A 21,203-nucleotide genomic window follows, 5' to 3' on the forward strand; every position below is an offset into this window, starting at 1 on the left:
CTGCCACCCCCATGCTCTCCTGTCCCCTTGGTGTCATACCACACCACACTACTGTGGTGGGCCACAGCACACCTTCACCTTATTTCTGACTTGCTGAAACAAATAAAAAGCACCCAAACCCTTACACTTATGTCCTAGGGCTACGGAGGCCCAGAGGAAAGCCAGGAGTGAGCCTCAGGCAGTCTAAACTGCAGGGGGCCAACCCCAAGCAACCTGGATTCAATCTCTGCAGCGGTTCATCTAGCAAAGCAGATGTCAAAGTCACCCACCTAGAAACAATGCTTTGTTAAAAGTTTTCAGTAAAACATCATGGAGTGCACCGAAAGATAAGAAAGGGCTGCACAACCTGGAAGAATTTCTTTCTCCCCACTCGTTCTCTCGCCCAGCACCCCCACCCTCTGCAGCCTGCGTAGGGCCGCTGCAGGGGAGCGCCGAGGTCCCTCCTGCAAAGACAAGGAACAGGTGTGTCCTTGACAGACAAAAATCTACCCAGAATCAAGTGTCTCAATGATGCCCCATGCAGAACAACTGCCATACTCTATTAAAAACTGTCACAGAGAAATGTGTGACTAGGCTCACATAAAAAAAATCTTTTACTTTCCTCTCTTCACCTCCCCTCTTTCTTCTCTTTAGTCCTTCACTGCATTTACTCTTTCTCCTTTCCCAAAAGTGAGAGCTATTTACAGTAGGTAAGGAATCATCCTTGAAACTTAAATTTGCTTCTCCCCAATTCTGAGTCAGACCAAAGAACAGTTTCATCCTTCCAGATCCAATGGATAATGAAGCTAATGAAAAAGAAGGTATCAATTTTTATTGAAGGTTTAACTCTTTAAAAGTAAGAAATACTCCCACCCTCCCCAGTCACAACAGTCCAAACTCAATCAGTGTATCTACACAGCAAGTTAGCATATTGCAAGTGTGTAAAAACAGATCATCATTCAGTTTGGTAACACACATACCTGCTATAGACATAAAACGTGTGTGTGTGTGTGTGTGTGTGTATACATAACACATGTACACACACACACAGTGTTTTATAGATGAATAATTTTTTACAAATGTAGATATAAATCAAGCAGAATTGTTCCCATTATATTCCCCTGATTCTGTAAGCCCCGAGGACTCTGCCTGGTTTCTCTTGCTAACCTTGGCGCTAATCTTTCAACTTGCTGCATATATTTGCATCTCTGCATCTGAATGGAGCCTCCTGAAAACGGAGGATTCAAATGTCACACTGTGCATGGCAAACTGTTCAGTGCTAATGAGAGGCTAGACTACTCGTGCTGGAGTGATAGAGGAGAAACTGAGGGCACTGTCTTTTAGAAAGTGAAATTTAAAACTTTGGAAGGAAAAGTAGAAAGTTAGATTGTCTTATGGTATTTTTAGCTTTTGAAGTAACTCCATTTTGATCTTACTTGCAACATTCTCATTCTGACAAAATATTTATTGTCTGATACAATTAAAAAATCAATTTAGCATTACTAACATTCAAAAAAAGATCTCATTTTAACATAAACCAAACACCTACAGAGTGGGTTATCACAGGGGAAACCAGCAGTAGAACATAGGAGGAAAAAAAGAAAAAACAGCATGCAGCTGTGTTTAGAAACACAAGAAGTGGCTATGAGTTCACTACACAGACTTCAAGCAAGCAAGGTAGAGAAGCTTATTTCAGTAAACTCTGCTCCACATCTCTCTATATGCCCAAGTGGCTACCTGTATAAATACTGGCTATTATTAGCACTACACTTTGCACACTGATGACGACCCTCTGAGCTCTGCCTTTCAGCCAGTTCCCAATCCACCTCACTGTCCACTCATCTAACCCACACTTCCTGCGCTTGCCTTCGAAAATGCCATGGGAGACAGTGTCAAAAGCCTTGCTGAAGTCAAGGTACACAACGTCCACTGCTCTCCCCTCATCTACCCAGGCAGTCATTCCATCACAGAAGGCGATCAGTTTGGTTAAGCAGGATTTCCCCTTGGTGAATCCATGCTGCCTACCCCTGATCATCATCTTATCCTCCATCTGCTGAGAGGTGACATCCAGGATCAGGATGAGCTGTTCCATCCCCTTTCCAGAGATGGAGGTGAGGCTGACTGTCCTGTGGCTCCCTGGGTCCTCCCTCCTTGCTGTTTTTTTTAAGACTGGAGTGACACTGGCTTTCTTCCAGAAGTGATTTTGTGATTTATCATCTCACGCCTGTGGGTCCTGAGGGCCTCATGTCAGTAATGTCAGTAAGCAAAGTTAATTAAAAAAAAAAAGAAAAAAGCAGCCAGCTGTCTTGCAATTTTTCTTAATCCCCAAAATGGTCAGAAAAGTGATGTGCACATGTGGCATGTCTCATTAATACTCATCACATGTGTATTCATGCATCACAGAGACTACAGATGTATCTAACTTAGCCATATGCCTGTACCTCTTTTCAGACCGTGTGTATAATACAGCCATATTCATGCCTGCTAATATTTTGATGAATATTATCAAATCTATAGCATGCCATTACCCTCAAAATCTATGATCTAGGAACAACGTACAAGAAATAGATTAACACACATTTACCTTCCTTTTTTCTTGCAAGTATTTACACTTTCTTTATTTACATTAATTGTATGTCTTTGGGATTTCTGTCCCCTCTGCTGTGACAAAAAGATGACACTGGATATCAGGGGAGAAACGAAGACAGAATATTTTTAAAACACACACACACATAGAATTTTAGCCTAGCTTAAACATTATGAACCCAAAGAGCCTCAATAAACCAAAATAGAAAAAAGGAAGAGTATGAAAAATTGCAGAATGTAAAAAACAAAAATGAACTGTAAATATCCCTGTACATACTAAGTGATCGGTATAAATTACTCACAAATGAAATGCTGAAATTTTTGTTCTATTCAGAAATATATATTAATTGCAGTGCAGCTATTCAATAGTTACACTTAGCAATAGATCACAGGACTGTTTAGTCTTAAAAATGCAAGTGTTTTTAAATACTGTTAGTTGTTTCAGAGGAAGCAGAAGAGACTATATTGAGAAAGCTTTATTTTGTAAGAAAGTAATAATAAAAATAAATTTTGATTAATGTGTAAGATCAAAAGGAAAGCAGAGGTAACTCTTCAGAGTATAAAAATGCCAATGAAAAGAATCTCTTGCACAAGCAACTTTATACTCAAGTGCAATCCTCCAATCATCCCAAACCATTTTTATTTGTGGAAGTCACAGTAAGTTATATTTGGAGGGAGGGAGGGGGGCGACAGTTTTTTTTGTTTGCTTGTTTATAGGAAGAAAATCTTTGTGCAAAGAAAAGGTATTCCATATCTTTAGAAAAATCCACTTGATTTAGAGAGCCACATGAGAACATACCACAGGAATGTGAGACTACTTAAGAGGATGAATTTCCCATTTCTCGAACATCTACATAATTTTCAAAACTCTAAGGGCTTATGGTAAATCTCTCAGATACTATATCCCCCCTCTCCATTCACATCAGCATGGGTAAACTGATACGGTTCCAGGACAAGAAGGATGCACAGAAGTTTGTGCTGTCCAGCTGCCTAACAGACAAGAAGTGTGATGCACTGAGGACTACAGCTTCTTTACTGTAACATTTTTTTTGAAGCTGCCAAGTAATTAATGGAATCCAAGCGTCAAAGCAGTAACTCAAGCACTTATCTCCTTCATCCATAAAATTAATATTATGGTTCCTTGCACACTAAATGCACCCTGACTTAACATATATCTGGGATACATACAGAACATACAGTCACGTTGAATGACTTGCAAGAAAAGGAAACAAAAATTCATCCTTTTTTTTTGTAGCATCTGCTGCAGTCACTTCATGTGAAAGCCTGCAGAGTAGGAGAGAGCCCTTCACAGCTCTCTGGAACCACATTTTCATAAAGGATCAAACTTGCAAGAGCCTTCAACAATTCAGATTTTCTACAAAGGCAAAATATGCTCACACTAATTACACACACACACACACAAACACAAAGAAGAACGAACAATTATGAAAGAGAGATAGTGTCTATACCCTGGTAAGGTCCATGCCAAGTTTGAGCTGAGAGATGAGATGGAGAATTACACTACGTTGATCATCCATGACTCCTAAATCCTCCTCTTCATTATCTTCAGTATCTGTCATTTCATCTTCAACTAGGATCAACTCAGAAGCTGAATGCTGAAATGAAAACAAACATCACCATCTGGACCAAAAAGACGCAATATGATTTTTTTTCCCCATTGTATTTGTTTAAAAATGAAGCTGGCTCAAGGGAAACAAAGACAGCTCCTCTTAAAAATAATTAAATAAATAAATCCAGTGATGGGTTCTGTTGAGCAATTTTATTCTATCCTCAAAACAAGGGGGATAAGATTGCATAAATTAATATCTGATATTTCTTATATTTGTGTTGTAGTGACGAAGGCAGAATCAAAGCATTTTACAATAATTACCCTTTTATTTATTAAATACATAATTGAAAGTCAGTCTTCGGGTGTTTGTTTCACAAATCTCTCCAGAAAATATTCATAACTTATAGTGAGATATTGCATGAGTGAATTTCACACTATCTTCCTCCGTTCCAACTTCAAAAGTTACAAATCTAACTAAGCCTTAAAAAGAACGTTAACTGAAGCTCACTGACCACCACAGTCAAGACCACTAACTGAAGGAGATAAACAGAAGACTGAAATTAAAGTATATACCCTCAAAAATAAAAAGATACTATGTATCTTTTTATTTTATACTGGCAATGCCATGAATCTTCATGACATTTGCAATATTATACTGCTTGTAATTCAGAGTGCAACAATGATAGCACTGACCATTTCCCAGACGTACTAACTGAAGATCAAGAGACAAGCATCATGCCATCTCCCTTGAAGAGGAACTTGACAGCAGAGAAGGATAACGATCTGTGATACTTTGTTTTGTCTCAGGGATTACAATATATTAATAATAATATTCTAAACAGGTGGTAATTACTTTGTTCAGTTTTAATTTGAAATTCACAGCCTTCAGTAGTCCATTAGAACTATAAGCCTTCCAGATACATATTCAGAAAAGGGTTTTAGCTTGTTTGCTTTGGACAGAAATCGTTGGGCTACAGCGCTAGCAAATTTACAGCCCAGCGCTTCATTATTCCCCAGAGATTCCACGCTGTAAACGAGACAACACGACCTGCAAAAGTTTGTATTCCTTCATGCCGAAGAGCAGCATTTCTGCAGAAAAAGCTCATTCATTATATGAGAAATTTTTCAGCTCACTGCGAAAGACAGCCACTGAAAAGTTTCATTAAAAATAGCCGACATTCAGAATTAGGTTTCAAAAAAACCTTTCTGAATGATCACATTAGCGGTCCCTCAAGTGAACAGCAGCTTGCTTACATAAGGAGATTGATCGTTTCAGAAATTTAGTAACATAGAGATGTTTCCAAGATGTGAATTAAGCTTCACCCCCCTCCAAACAACTACATATTTAGCGAGTTATCTCTCAAAATAAATTGCTATTAGACTCCTAAGCTCGGGTTGGCAAAGTTCAAGGACATTTAAATGGTGCTTTGCAACTACCTTACCTAGAAAGTTGTATACACAGACTGCATAAAACAGAATCTGGTGAGCTGTAGCCTCCGTATCTCGGAGCTTTTCAAAAGGACAAACTCATGCTCTCTTCTTCCCTTCCCATTCCCTCAAAAAACACATAGCGTGAGACCCCCTCTCCTCCCAGCACGCGCCGCGTTGTTATCCAACTGATGCCGTACTGACAAGCTCAATCAACAAAACCTGACAACCTCGCACAGAATTACCGGTCCGAGAAACAGCAATCTCTGCAGCCCAGCTCTGTGGTACAGGCTGCGTTTCACCGCGAGGAACCGTGCAAAAAGAGCAGGACAACTTACGGCAGACGTTTCCACCGGGGCTTTCCCTCTGATCCAGCTTGACCTCATTGAGAGCCCTGAGCTACTGAATACGCACTGCTGCTTCTGCTACTGCCATCAGCCGAGCCGGCGGCGAACGAGCTCCGGCAGGAATTAATACTGCTAGAAACACGCAAGGGAACCTCCCTCCTCATTCACTCTCCCCCCCTTTTTTTTTTCTTTTTCTTTCTTTTCTTTTTTTTTTTTTTTTTTTAATTCCCAGCAAGTTTGAGCGTGTGCCAGATGCCAAGCTGCTCCTTACGTTTCCAGCCACGTGACACTGGATCAGCGAGCTTAACTGCAAATAGCTCCAATTGGAAAAACGCTGCTGCTGCTTCCCAGAGGATATCCTGGGGAGCTGCTCTCGGGTTTTGGGGGGTTTTGTTCTGGGAAGAGGATTTGGGGGGAAGGAGGGGGATCATTAGCTTTTCCAAACAGCCCATGGGCTAACAGCCTGGCAGGGAAAGCAGAACACACTCAAAGTTCACTTGTGTGTGCGCATGTGTATGGCCCTTGAAAGCTTGTTGCCTGCTGGTGTTGTAAGTGAACAGGCAATAGCTATGTAACCTTTAGTTTTTAACAGCTTCAGTAAATAAGGAAATTACAAATCAGCTGGGTTAGAGACTAAGCTAATGAGCAAAACAAAATACTGAGAACTTTCTTTTTCTCCTGACGACTACACTTTCACTCAAGGACAGAAACCCCTATTTCTTGCTTGCTAAAATAGATACTAAGTTTCCATGCCTTTTAAAGCCTTACTAAGAGAGAGAGAGAAAAAAAAAAAAAAAAAAAAAACACGCAACTGCCGGTCATTGCTTCCCTGAAAAATGAATACACAGGAGGGAGCAACAGTATAAACTGTTTATTGCAAAGGTGAATAGTTTCTGTATTGTTTTAGATGAAGGACCTTCTGCTTCCCATAGAGCTTAACAAATACACTGTGACATTTGGATCATGCATGTTTAATGACCATTCTGCAATAAAGCCTGTAAGTTTGCTCACCTTCACTTTTCTCTATTTTTAAGAACACGTGCAAAGGCACCAACACACCCACAATCCTACTCTCTACTGCTGGAGTTTTAAACACAATAGTGGGGCATGCAGAAAAACCTCAGCTGCCTGCATCTCTTCTCACTGTCCAAGAGAGTAAGAACTTAAATAACCAACTAACATGATAGGAAACAAAGAGTAGTTATCTTTAATAAGCAACATTCTTTACAAATTTTCCTCACTTCCCATTAGCTGTTAAAGGTAATTACCTGAATTACCTGTTAAGGGTGTAGAAAATAACTATTTCTGTTTTCAGAAATGCAGATCTTTTCAAAAAAAAAAATGTATGTACATATGTACATACACCAGAAAATAAAAAGCTACTCTATTTTTAAAATGTCACAGAAATCAAGTTCTTAATTCTTTATCTTTCAACAGAAATAGTATGTAGTTTAGTATAAACCTATGCATAACAATCCAGTAGAATGCAAGAGATTATGTTGAGTGATTATCCCTTATGGCAGCTTTTCTAAATTATTACAGACAGACATACAAGTTGTCTTTTTTCCCCTGTAAGAATATAACTGCAAAGCTGAATTAGGAAGGCAGTGATTTGCTCCGCTCCTCCGCAGCCAGAGTACCCCGTGAAGTCATTGAGCTGCGCAGCTCAGCCGGGGAAAGAACGACCCAGCCAGGTTTGGATGCTAACCCCGAGTCAGTCAAATACAGAAGCAGTTCCACATATCACATCAAACAGGGGGCTTATATTTAAAGGCATTTTAATCAAACTCAGCTTTCAAACACAAGAGTTTCCAGAAAAACCTGTACGGAAACAGCAGATCATTTCTAGGAATCCTATTTAAGGGGTTTTAAGCTTTCTACTTTCATTTCAAGGATCAGAGTTCAAAAGCAGAAGACTTGAAAACACGCTCTGGAATAGAATCATTTTGAACAATTTGCTTCAACAGAATTGAGACCAATTAATTTAGAGAGGTCATCTGCTAGGATAAGAATCTGAAGTTACAGTCAAGCAGCTTTCACCAGGAAAAAAAAAAAAACAATTCTTTAACAGACAAAATTTCTAAGTGAAAGAAAGTGCTTTTCAAAAACCATTTTACACTCAAAAACACCCTCAGGAAAAAAAAAAATCCACAAACCTTAAAGGAAATAACTGAGTTAAAAACTACGTTCCTGTCCAAGGGCACAACTCCCCTGTTCTTCCAAAGCCTCTCTCATAGGTTTAAACTTTTCAAATTTTAATTGTTGTTCCACAACTGAATTTTTAGACAGCAAAACTAGCTCAGCAGTAAGGCTTAGGGCCCAGTTTTCAAACATATTTCATGTGTTCATGAGTAGTATCAGGGAACAGCACTATCTACCGCGACACGGACCGCCTTAGCTCATTTCTTTGTTCTGGGGGAGAGAGAGGAATACACTCCTCCAGAGTAATAAGCAGTCATAAACACAGGGAGGGCGTATACAGGACTCACCAGGCAATCCTGGATTATAATTGGGCCAAAATATTTTAAGAATTTATGTTAAGGCATGGAAGAGTTAATAAGTAGCATAAAAAGGCCTGCAGTCATAAGGAACAGAATGAATCTTACCAGCTTCTGGTATGCAGAAAGATATTATTTAAAAACATTCCAAGGGGAGTAGTCCTAAGAAGTCTTTCCATATTCAAAGAAAGACTGGAATGATTGTACAAAATTTTACTGGATTATACTTCCGCAGTGAGAGAAAGATGAAATAAATGAGTTGCAGCACTTGTTCAGAAGCAACATTAAATATAATCAGCATTTTCAGAGTAGGGAAGAATTGCCACATTTTATGTAGTCAGCTGATTACAATTAGTCCTACTACTGCACATAAAAGTCAAAGGCTTCATTTTGATTTTAAGATTCCTTTCATTAATGATACAGGTTTGCAAGCATGATTTACGCTTGCACTTGCACAACTTGACAGCTTGCAAACAGGTTTTCTGTGGGTGTAAGATTAAATATAACTCTATGGAAGGCCAGAGAGCTTCAGCACATTTACACTAAAGTGATAAGTTAGCCCCGTACATTTTTTACCACTCTCCATCCCAGAATTAGAATTCTCTTTATACAGTAGATACATTAGTAATACCTCAAAAGTAATAATATATAGAATGAGCTGTTAACTTCTTGCAGGGCTCATCACTCTAACAAAATCGACAAAACTGCACAGATTTTGCATGCATCTTCTCTTCTCCAGCATGTACACCTTCCAAATATTTAACCGTATTTATTGACAGCTGTGGCAGACTCCTGAAAGAGTAACATGGGAGCACACAGTACCCCTTCCCTTATCAGCAGTGATGTGAATCTCCAGTGTAGCTTGTCCAGTAGGTTGAATACATTAAATTATTTTACATGTGGACTAACTTACTAGCTTGCTGTGAAATAAAGAAGTGTTTCCACAGAGGAAATAGAGAACTGCTGCCGAGATTAACCTCAGTCTCGAAATGAAATATCAAACAAAAAATCTCAAATACACCCTTGCTTCAAATTTGCTTGTAAAGACAGAAATCATGATGATATATGCAGTTCTCCTCTTAACTCACAAGTGTACTTATCATTAACACATTAACAAACTTAAGCTTAATCATAAACCTTATTACAAACCGTACACTCCAACTTCACTCTGAGAAAAGTCTCTTAAAATCAGCAGAAGTAGCTGCTGCTCAATGTACTTGAACTTCAGTGCTATTTCATAGAGGCTGATTCCTCTACTAAGTCCATCAGTAGCTTTTACTCTAATTGCTAAGAAAAGTTTTGCCACAGTATCAACATGCAAAAAAAATCTACCTCAAGAAAAACCAACCAACCTTTCCCTAGTATTCGTTATAGCTTAAATATAGCATCAATGAACCAAAATTAGAGTTAAGATAAACTTTAAAATACCAAAGTAGGTAACAGAGGATTGCAATCAGAAGAGGATTTTATAATTAAAAAAATAAAAAGTGAGCAAGCCATAGCTTATACACAGTAAGTGAGCAAGCTATAACACAGAAGAGCAGCATGTCAGAAAAATTATCTCTTCCTCTTTGCTCCACTATAATCACCTACATCTAGTTCCAACTGACAGAACACTTAGTTCCTCCTTCACCCAACTATATGAATGTAGAAGGGTGCAAAAGGCAGATTTTCTGCTTATCTAACTGCATGAAAACTAAGATTATTAAATTACTAATACCAAGAAAAATAATCTGGCTATATCTATCTGGATAGATAAGTGACTGCTGCCATCCAGTTGGAACAGGGGGAAAAGGAAGAGGAAGGTTTGAAGCCTCTCCACAACCCTAGGTACATGGTTCATCATTGATGGTAAAAGCACAGATTATTTGGAACAAAAAACTTGTATCAGGAAAGAACACTACCAAAGGGTCTAGAAAATAATTTCTTACCAAGTCTGTCATACATGTTTGACAATGCAGGGCTTCAGTGAAAATAAAGCTCTTCAAAATAGTTTTCAGAATGATTGAAACAAATCTCAGTGGATAAATTATACACATCTTGGGTGTGTTGGGTTTTGGGGTTTTTTGGTTTGTTTGTTTTTAGTTTCTTGGTTTGGGGGGGATTAGTTTTGGGATTTTTTTTTTTCTTTTTTTTTTTTTTTTTTTGAAATTAGAATGTGCTAAGCACACTTAGATGCTTAGAAAATCTCTCCAGCTAGGAAGAAGTGCAAGGATCAAAGTGTGGCAATGTGGACAATTTCTGAATACCACAGGAGACAACTGGATACAACATGTAATAGCTGAGCAATTTACTGAACACACTAATAACTTGCTCTCCTGAGTGGGCCCTTCACTGCAAAGGCTGTAAGCAAAGTCATTTTGTAGAAATACATCTTAATACTGAGTAAATGCAGATAAACTGACAGGTACAGATGATACAAGCCAAGAAAAATAATCAGTATACCCATATGGTGGCAGATAGGTCAGCAATCTTTTTCCCTCACCCAAAAAACAGACTTCCAGGCACCTGAAGGCCAGAACTTCAGCTGGATATTCCATATTTTAGGAGCTTCACTGACACTACTTTAGTTAATGTTTTGGAGCAGTATCTCTGGAGATAGAGTTTTTTTATACATAAAGTACAAGCTCAGAAAAATTCCCTCTCCAAAACTGCAGTTGTATTTTAACTCTGACCTATGACCACATTTACTGCTAAAACACAACAGTATAGCAGGGACGAGAACCAGGCAAGGGGAGAGATTTAAGAAAAAGGGTTGTCTCACGGCTTAAAGAAGAGCAAAAGGCATGTGTGGCATGAGACACATAATATCTATGTTTATGCTACAGTGTAGCCTGTATAATTGTAACTAGCAATTATTTTTTCTTAAGAAAAAAAGCAATTGTTAATGACACAGCATCCTTTTGAACACAGGGACCCTCACCAGGGTCAGTTATGACATTTTAATCTTGTTACACACCAAGTCATGTGTTTTGGACAACCCTTTCTCCAATATGAACATAATCATCTTTGTAAGAAAATTCCTCTTGCAAGTTTTGATTTCATAAACTCAATTCTGAAAAGCAGCTAATTCTCAAGTACAGATCCCACAGCAAAAGGTGATCAGATACCAGCATTTGACACTTCAGGGAGGATCTGTACTTTCAAATGCTTCTGCTGGCTATAGCTATAGCACAATCAAATGGTTTCAGCATCTCCTGCCTTCTCTTCAGGAGAGCATTACCTATCTAAGTATTCTTTAAATAATTTCAAACTTCTCCAGTTAAATTGATTACTTCCAGTGTGGTATCACATAAAACACTGTACTGAAGCCCAATAGTAATACACTTTTAACACCAACTGTCCTCAAATAAGCAAGACCACCTACTCTCCATGAAACACATCTGAGTTCAGAGCCAGGGCTCAGTAAAAGATGACTCACTACCCTTGCTCCAATCCCTTAAAGCCATTCTACATCTCCAATACAGGCTGCTTTCCCAGGCCCACATCCCAGTCAAGGAGCCTTCTCACCACCCTGGACATTTTACCCTGTTTCCCAGAGGAAACCACTAAGCCCACAGTGCCATAGGCGCAGACAGGTAAGAAAGGAAGGATATCTGTCAGGGGGATTCAGTCGCTTTAGAAACACAGCTCCTACCTTGCTCTCTCATTGCTTCCCTTCTTCCTACCCACTGCAGCCCAAAGTTGCAGCATCCACACATCTTGTGAGCATCTTTCATGGAATGAGAGCTACTGAATTACAGCACTGTTTAATATGAGTGCTAACACACAAGGAGACTTTGCAGCACTGCATATACTCAGTAAGAATTGGGAACAAGCTTTTTTCATCACTAGTATCATCAGAGAAGAAGAAAGGGAACAGCAACATGAGATTAGGGGAAAAAAAAAAAAGCTTAAAGAGAAAAACCCCACGGACTTGTCCTAAATTGAAGCAAAAAAGTCTTAAAGCCAAGCACAAATCACAATGGTAAATTTTATGCTAACCTAGGCAAACAAAAATAATTCAGTATTACACAATAAACAATTTTAACAAAGCCTATTCCTAATGCAACAGATACCAACGCAGAAAACTTTCCTGAAAGATGTTCAGTTTTTTGTGAATCATTTTTTTTAAATGGCCATAGATGTAGCATCTGTTATCAAAGACAAATTACTCAGAATTTTATAAGCTTACAAACCTCACAGTGCAGTAGCACAGATTCCTATCACCAGCCAGGCTGGATTTGGGGGATTCTGAGGGGTCAGGGAGTCACACACCTACAACCTCTAAGGAGCCCAAGACTGCACTGAGCTGCGGGTCAGTGTGGAAGACTAAGAGCAGTGCAGCAGAAGGCAAAGAGCAGAAGTCTTTCCTCTCTAGACTTGTCCCTGAATGAAAAGGAATCACCTCTAGAATGAGGCCCTTGAGATGCTGAGAGCGGAACCACAAGCAACATGCCTCTTACCCCCACCAAGGAAGGGGAAGATGAACTCTTTTTGGTAAAGGACTCAGCAGGCAGTGTTACTCACCCACCAGACAGTGAAGCACACCAGTAAGGAAGGCATCTTACTCAAATAAACCTCTCCTCACACTAACAAAATCCCTACAGCTTTAATGTTCCCCTTTGGCCTGAGGAATACTAATGAAGAGAAGTTGCTTGTTCACTCTGCAGAGCGAGCAGAATGCAGGTCCTATACCTAGTTACAAAGCACAGCCTCTACAGCCGATGACCTACCAGCAATACAATAAAGTCAGAATCCAAAAGGAGGATTTCTATTCTTTCTAGCACATCCTCACAAGTCGTCACTTTACAATTCTAGAAAATGCAAGGAGGTCCCACTTACAACACTATGATGCAGCTGTAAAAGCTGCACTGAAACAGCCTTCTTCTGAACTGAAGATATGGCAAGGTCTTACGAAAGCAGAGTGCAGCATGCACCAATGTCATGCCTTGTTTTCACTACTCTCCATCAACTCTGTCATGTTTTGCTTCCCCCATGCCACACAAGAGTGTTCCCATCAGATCCACACTGTCTCTCTTTTTTCAGTTAGCCTTCTGCTGCTAACTTTGTTGTCAGCAACACCATCTAATCTTGCAGTTATCCATCCTTAAATTCATAGCTTCACTCGCTCCACAAACCACAGCACATACTGCAACAAAGAGTGGAGGATTTATAGAAAGATAAATCTACCATCTTTTCATTAATAACCCAGTTCCCCACTTGTTAGTGAAATCACTTGCTGCATTACTGTAGGTCTGCTTGGAATACTGTCTTGAATCATAGAATCAGTAAGGTTGGAAGGGACCTCTGGAGATCATCTAGTCCAACCTCCCTGCTCAGCAGGGTCACCTAGAGCATGTTAGACAGGGTTGCATCCAGGCAGGCCTTGAAGATTTCCAGAGAAGCAGACTCCACAGCCTCTCTGGGCAACCTGTGCCAGTGCTCTGTCACTCTCACAGTGAAGAAATTCCCCCTCACGTTCAGGCAGAACTTGAAGTTTGTCCAAAAGAAGTAGAACGCAAATAACAAAGGAGAGAGAAAGTATATCAAGTATTACATAAATTATAAGAGAAACAAGGAAATAGGAACAGGAACGCATGGCGTATGGAACATAGGCAAACTTCAACTTTCAGTGTGGCACTCATTACAAAAGGAAAAATATCAGAGGGGACAATGAGTTCCTCTGGTAAGAGGTGTTCTTACCACACAGTGCTTGGTGATTTTTAAATAAAAATGCAGACTTTGCATTTACTCTGAATCCCAGAAGCCAGGGAAGGTGGATTTGTGCCTCCTGCAAACTATTCCCTCTACTTCTAGAAATATTGCTTAGGCAAAAGAGAGAAATGGAGGTCTAACAGTTGAAGAGAAGTACTGTATGCAGATCCATGAAGGAATCTGTCAGCTGTGAGAGCTAGGTACCATGTAGTAAACTCCAGTAATTTCTGCTTTGAATTGTCAAACTCCATTCTCATCCTGTTTCACAGTAATGATTTAACAGGGCACAATTAGTTATTTTCAGACATCATACCATGCAACTACAGTAGGAAACAAAGCATCAACACAAAAGCTCATTCCTCAAAATAAACTAATTCACTTTGTTACTTCAGTAAACAAAGAACAAAGTAGAGACCCAGGGGCTCACTGCATCTCTCTGTCCTTGCTTGCAGCACCCACTGGATCACACATTCATCATCTATTTCAGAAATCCACTACAATCTCACCTATCAGCATGCTATCAACATCTGTGAAAGGTCACAGCAATTGGGCAAGGTTCATGATGATTGGGAAAAGACAAGTGTCACCCATCTTCAAGAACGGGAATCCAGGAAAGTACACGCTGGACAGCCTCACCTCAGTCCATGTGAGATTAATGCAGCAAACCCCCTTAGGAGACATTTCTAAACATATGAAAGACAAGAAGCTGATTGGGAGCAGCCAGCACGCATTTACAACAGGCAGATCACTCACTGCTTTGTGTGATGAGCTGACTGAAATTGTGGACAAGAGTAGGAGAGTGATGTTTTATACCTTCAGTTTAACAAGGCCTTTTCATGCAGTCTGCAAGTCTCCCTACCCTCAAATTGGTGAGAGTGGATGATAAGGTGGCTGGAAAATTGGTTGAGCTATGAGGTTCAGAGTCATGATTACTGGTGCAAGTCCAGTTGGGAGCCAGTAATCAGTGGTGTTCCTTGGGGCTCAATATTGTAAACAGTATTGGAAATCATCATTAAAGATACAGATGACAAGACAGAGCACACTCTCAGCAAGTTTGCAGATAACACCAAATTGTGCAGAGCAGTCAAGACACTGGAGGACAAGGCTGCTATTCACAGGGAGCTCAATATGCTACAGAAATGATCCAACAGGAACCTTATGAAGCCCCAAAAAGCAAATACAAAGTCTTGTGTCTGAGAGAAAATAACCCCATGCAGCACTACTGGCTGAGGGATGACCATGGGGAAACAGGTCTGCAGAAAAGGATGTGAGGGTTGTAGGTGACAACTTGAACATGAGCCAGCAGTGGGCCCTTGCAACAATAGAAATCAACTGCATCCTGGACTGTATTAGCAAAGCACAGTCCAGTAAAGTGATTCTTCCCTTCTGTTTGGTACCTGGGAGCCCAAAACTGGATGTAGTACTCCAGATGCAGGATCACTGGTACAAGAAAGACTGACATAATGGAGTGAGCCCAACAGAGGGCCACCAAGATAGAGACGTAGAAAATGACATTTGAGGAGAGGCTGAGAACGCTGACCTTGCTCAGCCTTAAGAAAAGGCTAAGAGGAGACCTCATTTCTATCTGCAGCTACTTGATCAGAGGATCCTTGGAGGATTTTAATTTTTATTTTAATTTAATATTTGACTGCATACGATCCTGTGCAACCTGATCTGATTAGACCAGTGTTGAGCAGAGAACTGAACTGCACGATCTCTGGAGGACCCTTCCAACCTAAGTTATTCTATGAGTCTGTGATAAGTCTGTCTGCAAAACCAAGGAACTAAAGAGTTAGGCTCTAATAGATCTGAAGTCATTTAGCCAGCTCTTAACTCTCTTCTCCCAGGTACAGTTTTGTATGCTAGCTAAGCAAATTTATGGTAGAAAAAGCCACAATGTTATTGAATAGCTAATAATGCGCCATTCACATATGCAAAGATGACAAAAAAAAAAAAAAAAAAAAGATGGACAACTACAAATTTAATCTTTACAATTATCTGCATGTATTAACACTGCAAAATCAGTTTTGCAAGAAATGTTATTTCTTGCATGCAGTATCACATACTAGAATATTTTTAAGAAAGGAAGCCACATTAATACAAGTAATATTAACAATCCCTCCTCAAGGCAATATGCTCATTTAACTGCTCTGTCTCTTCATGAAGTTTTTTGGCCCATTCACTATACGCTTTTTCACTGTTATCACATGCAAAAACAACAGGCTCAAGTCTTTCAAAATAAAATAAGTAATCTCAGGAGAACACTTAAACTGAGCCCAGTGGATTGTCACCTTTTATATGGCTAAATTCTCAACACTGTGGAAAAATCCTGAAAAGCTTCAAAGAGTTGTTCTCAGCCTCATAAATCACTTACTTCACCTCAGACTGTGAGGGAGACCACACACGTGTGGGCACACACTTCTGGCTGTTTCCCCAAACATGGTCTCTTCTAACCAGCACTCCAATGCAGAGCAGTCCTGCCTCTTTCACCATTTCCTATCCAACTCCTTAGCTGAGGCGAAGTTTTATTCTTAAATACTTTCATCCCAACTCTTAAGAAATCTAGGGCTTTTCAAATAAAGCATCACTGGAATTCATCATTACAGGCAGAAAACCCAAAGTTCTTCTAGGCAGACCAGCTGGAATACCTGAAGCCTGTTTGGATGATACTCTACTTAGAAAGATAAAGTAATTCCAACCTGAGACAAACACCAGGCCTAGAAGAGTTCAGCCCAACTTAAGGTCTAGCAAGGTTACTGGAGGTCTTGATGAGATAGGTTTGGTAAGCTTACTACTAATGGGTAGTGTTGCCAAATTTGCATATATAAACATATTGAGAAATAAAACTGAGAGCACAAAATAAATCAATCAGCACACAATCCTGAAATAAAATTAATATTGGCTTTGGAGTTATTAGCTTTGCGAAGAGCATAGGTTTTATGATGAACAAAGCAAGTAATTAATCCATTAGGGTATCTGAATACTTTATATGCCAGTAAGTCCTTATTGAATTTCACTAGTAATTATGGAATGCTACAGCAATTACAGCCTCATATTTATTCAAATTACATGTAGATTTTATATGAAAGCTTTATATTTTTTATTATAAATAGAATATTACTTTCAAATACATATCCATATATTATATAAACAGCAGGTGAAATGCACACATTTGTGGAGGTGGGAGTGACTCAGAATATAAAGTCTTTGGCTGGAGGTAAATTTGTATATACAATTTGCATACTCAGATTTACAAGAGATTGTTTGCTGACAGTAACTATTGCAGAAAGCTATTAAAAAAAAAGAATCAAGATTAGTTAGATTATTGTAAATCATTGTCTATCAGTTCTGCTATAGCAGGCTTATCATTTAATTCTACTTTTAGCTTAATTGTACATTTAATCCTTAAATATACCTTCCCTAGAAATACTCAATTGATTAGCTCAGATTTCATTTTTTGGATGGTCTGACAGTGAATGGATTAACTGGGAGCATCTTTGCCTAGAGATTAATTTATCTGTCCAAGTATTACAGGCCATTTACTGTCCTCTTCAGCCCCAAATGAATTTAATCACGTAGAATGCAAAAAGCAGAGCACATTTAGAAATCCTCTAATATCTGTTCTTCACAGGGAAAAGAAACTCTCTGTAATACTGCAAATGTTACTTTCCCATCCCAATCTGTTCTTTTTCCATTACTGTACTTGTGGCTAGCACTATATGTCTATCATTAAGCTCATCTTCAAACATCAATTACACAGATTTATGCCAAGTACAAAAATACTAGAAAACAAGTCTCCTGGGAGACAGAAATATAAAGAATTGTTCTTAACTATTTCTTGTCTCTATTTTAATTTCTGAAGTTTAGACTTTCAAAGACTTTTAGTTGTGGCCTCTCTAACACATGCTGTAGTAGCTCTAAAGACTAAAGGGCTGTGTGGAGGCTGAAGCCTCATCCTACTGACTTACAGATAGAAACAACTTCAGCCTGAAAGAGGCCATCTGAACAGACAAGACAAAAACATATCTGAGAGTGAAATAAAACAAAGCATCTCTTGCAAATAGAGCTGATCCTTCTTACAGTTGAAAACAGTGAGGTTCAGATCAACTGAAAAAAAATGGAAAGAAATATTATTAATGATCTAAACCTGACTACCTTTGTAATCACTACCACCGTTAAAACCTGGCTAGCAATTACATAATCAGGGCTGAAGCCTCAATCCTGCAGGGCTAAAGCATCAAGCCTATTAAAAAGGCGCTTCAATATGGAATACGAGTGCAGTTTCTCATGCACATGAGTTAAGAGATGGGAAAGCAAGGAGACTGCATAGATCCACAGCGTAGCAGGAATCAGCTGTCACAGCATTTTAAGGTATAAAGTCACCTGGAAGAGAGCTATGTCCCAGCTGTAGCTGCAACATGATTTTTACAATACCTCTTAACCAAATCGCTGGAACAAAAGAAAATCATTTCTTCTCTCTCATGATCCCCATAAGAGCCCATTTCCCATCTGTATGTGGCTGCCAGGGAAAACTTTTGGCTTGCAGCCACATTTTGTCTCCTCGAAAGGGGAACTCTGACACCCCAAAGGACAGTTTGGAGGTCACTATTCCTTGCAGACTGAACACAGACCAAGTTCACGTCACAGCTCTGGAAAGAGTGCCCTCTGGCATATCTCATGCCAGATTTGTCCTATTCTGCTTTAAGAGAAAAATCCTAAAAAGCAAGACCTTGAAATTATATTATAATTTAAGCCAAAATGTTCAAACTGGTTTAATAAGGAGATGCACATAACTATCCCAAGTCAACTCACATCAAATGAAGAATAGTTCTATCCAGCTCAATTCTTATCCTCATTTCCACCTGATATTTCAGGTGGACAAAATAAAAACCATCCAAAAGTCGAACAGCAGTAAAACTTGCAGAATTATTTTTAAAAAAAAAATTTAAAAAAATTTTAAAAAAAGATACAGGCACTTGACTAGGCATTTCACTACCAATGCTATTTACTTCAGTGAATAAAGTAGGCTTTAACTTGATGCTCTCCTACCTCATGACTCTAAAAATAAATTCTCATCTTGGAAAAACAACACCAAGGAAGAAGCTAAAATAGGTAAGCAAACATGCAGGAAAATCATTTCTGCCACAGAATTTTATTTCTTAAACTAGCTCAGAAAATATGTATCAAATATCACCCCTACATTTGGGAGAAAGAAGCACTGTAACAATAAAACGAAGTAAACACTATCACATTATCTAAAATAAGACTCTTATTTCACCAGAGGAGAAATTTTTCATTCCTGGAATACTGACAGTGACAAATCAGAAAAAAAAAAATGCTTTTTTTTTTTTTATTTACTTCAGTCACACACGGCATCAAACTCAACTCCAAAACTTCTCAAAAACAGTTAAGCACTAACAGAAAATTGCATCAATTGCCTTGCTGTTCCAGGAGAGAATTATAAAGATCCAGGCTTTCTTCATGAACGTATAAAACACGGCAGAGAACAAGTCATTGGTTCTTAATGACACTGCTTAATGCACCGCTGCAAAGCAGCTTCCTGCTGCGCTGAGAATTAACACCACGTTCAGCAACCTGGCCATGTTGCCAGGAAACTGCTGCCAGTTGCAGCTCCCCCCAACCTAACACGCACCTTCGGTTTGGTTTGTTTTAAATCATTCCACATAGCTAAACCGCACACAATACCATTCACAAAGGCATTAAAAAAAAAATTACTTTCTGCTTCATCTTTGGGATCGATATTTTAAGTAATAATCAGATGAAGATATTCAGATTATAACAGTAAGTGTTCATGTCATTTGAGAAAACAAAAAACTCAATCTTTTCTTTGTAAGTAACATTCTTTTATATAAGCTGCTGAGTTGGTTGTTGCTTGAGGCTAGCAATTCAAGGGCTTTTTCTATTTTAGGCTACAGGTCAACTCATGTCTTGTTTAGTTGGTACATCTAACATATTATGCTGAATATTAGCCAAAATTTCTCCCCTATTTCTCTGGGCTATAAGCTTTTAAGAGACACAGGGTATATCATAAAACATACAGAATTCTTTAATAAAAAAACAGGCACAGTCAAAGAGGAAACTCAATTTAATTTTGATTTCCGCTGAAATAGCAAGCACAACTTTTGTCTTGTAACCCTTGGTTCGTCAGGCATTACCAACTTCTTCAGAAGTGAGGACCATCAGTGGAGAATATTTGGGCTTTTTATCAGAAGAAAATCATTAAGAGAAGTCTCATTTGAATGACACTTGTTAATTCCTCTTTTCTTCCACATTTAAATGCAACTATCTCATAAACCATCATGCACCTGCAACACCAAAAACATGTCAACAATGTCTCATTTTTCACCGGTGCCAACTGCACGTATTGACAAGGATGTATCTAGACTAGGAAGCAATTAGCATGAGATGATTTGCAGTTGCTTTTATATCTATTTTCACAACTAAACATACTAAGTAAATAGCACAGTCAGTGTTTTATACTTTTGAATAAAACTTGCTCCTTAAGGCCAATCCTAGGCTCCTCCCTCAAATACAGAACAGGACAGAACATATTTTGAAAATATGTTGAAATCCTGCACACAGAATTGGTAAAGAGTGTCAATTAAAATATTTTTGATAACTTTTTTAAAGTCAGACATGATCTCCAAGGTGACTATCTGGCTCAGACAGCATCTTTGGCAGTGTAGCAGTTATGTTTCTCAAAAACACTTCCCTCATCTGCAAAGTCTGTTCTTTTCCCACTCTCCTTCCTCTAGTCACAACAATCCTAAACTCCCATTTCCTATTTCTTGCATTGCCCAGCTTAGACTATTGGGCAGAACCTGCAGCTCTCTAGGGAAACCTCAGCTCCTCTCACAGACAAACATCTGACCACAGCAACACAGAGAGGTGCCACCTCTATAACAGGGTAAGGACAATTTGCGAGACCCGAAGCTAAACACAAAACACACAGAAGCTCCAACTTACATTAGCTGCTGCTGTTCAACTCCTCCACAATTCAGGCTGCCCTGCTTCAGCCTTCCAACGGGGCATTAAGATCTTGATCAAAATGACCGAACTGAAAACATATCTAAGACC

At 39.1% G+C, this 21,203-nt stretch overlaps 1 protein-coding gene across 2 annotated transcripts in view; it reads right to left on the reverse strand.

Annotated features, from left to right (window-relative positions):
- The window catches only part of OSBPL10 (oxysterol binding protein like 10), a 148,687-nt gene that overhangs the window by 19,794 nt on the left and 107,690 nt on the right, over nucleotides 1-21,203 (reverse strand). For both annotated transcript variants that reach the window (XM_062569365.1, XM_062569364.1), the window contains one exon: nucleotides 4,035-4,181. In XM_062569365.1, coding sequence (XP_062425349.1) covers nucleotides 4,035-4,181 — 147 coding nt within the window. The remainder of the gene's footprint in view (nucleotides 1-4,034; nucleotides 4,182-21,203) is intronic.

The sequence above is a fragment of the Rhea pennata genome, chromosome 2, assembly GCF_028389875.1.
Source record: "Rhea pennata isolate bPtePen1 chromosome 2, bPtePen1.pri, whole genome shotgun sequence".
Taxonomy (NCBI): domain Eukaryota; kingdom Metazoa; phylum Chordata; class Aves; order Rheiformes; family Rheidae; genus Rhea; species Rhea pennata.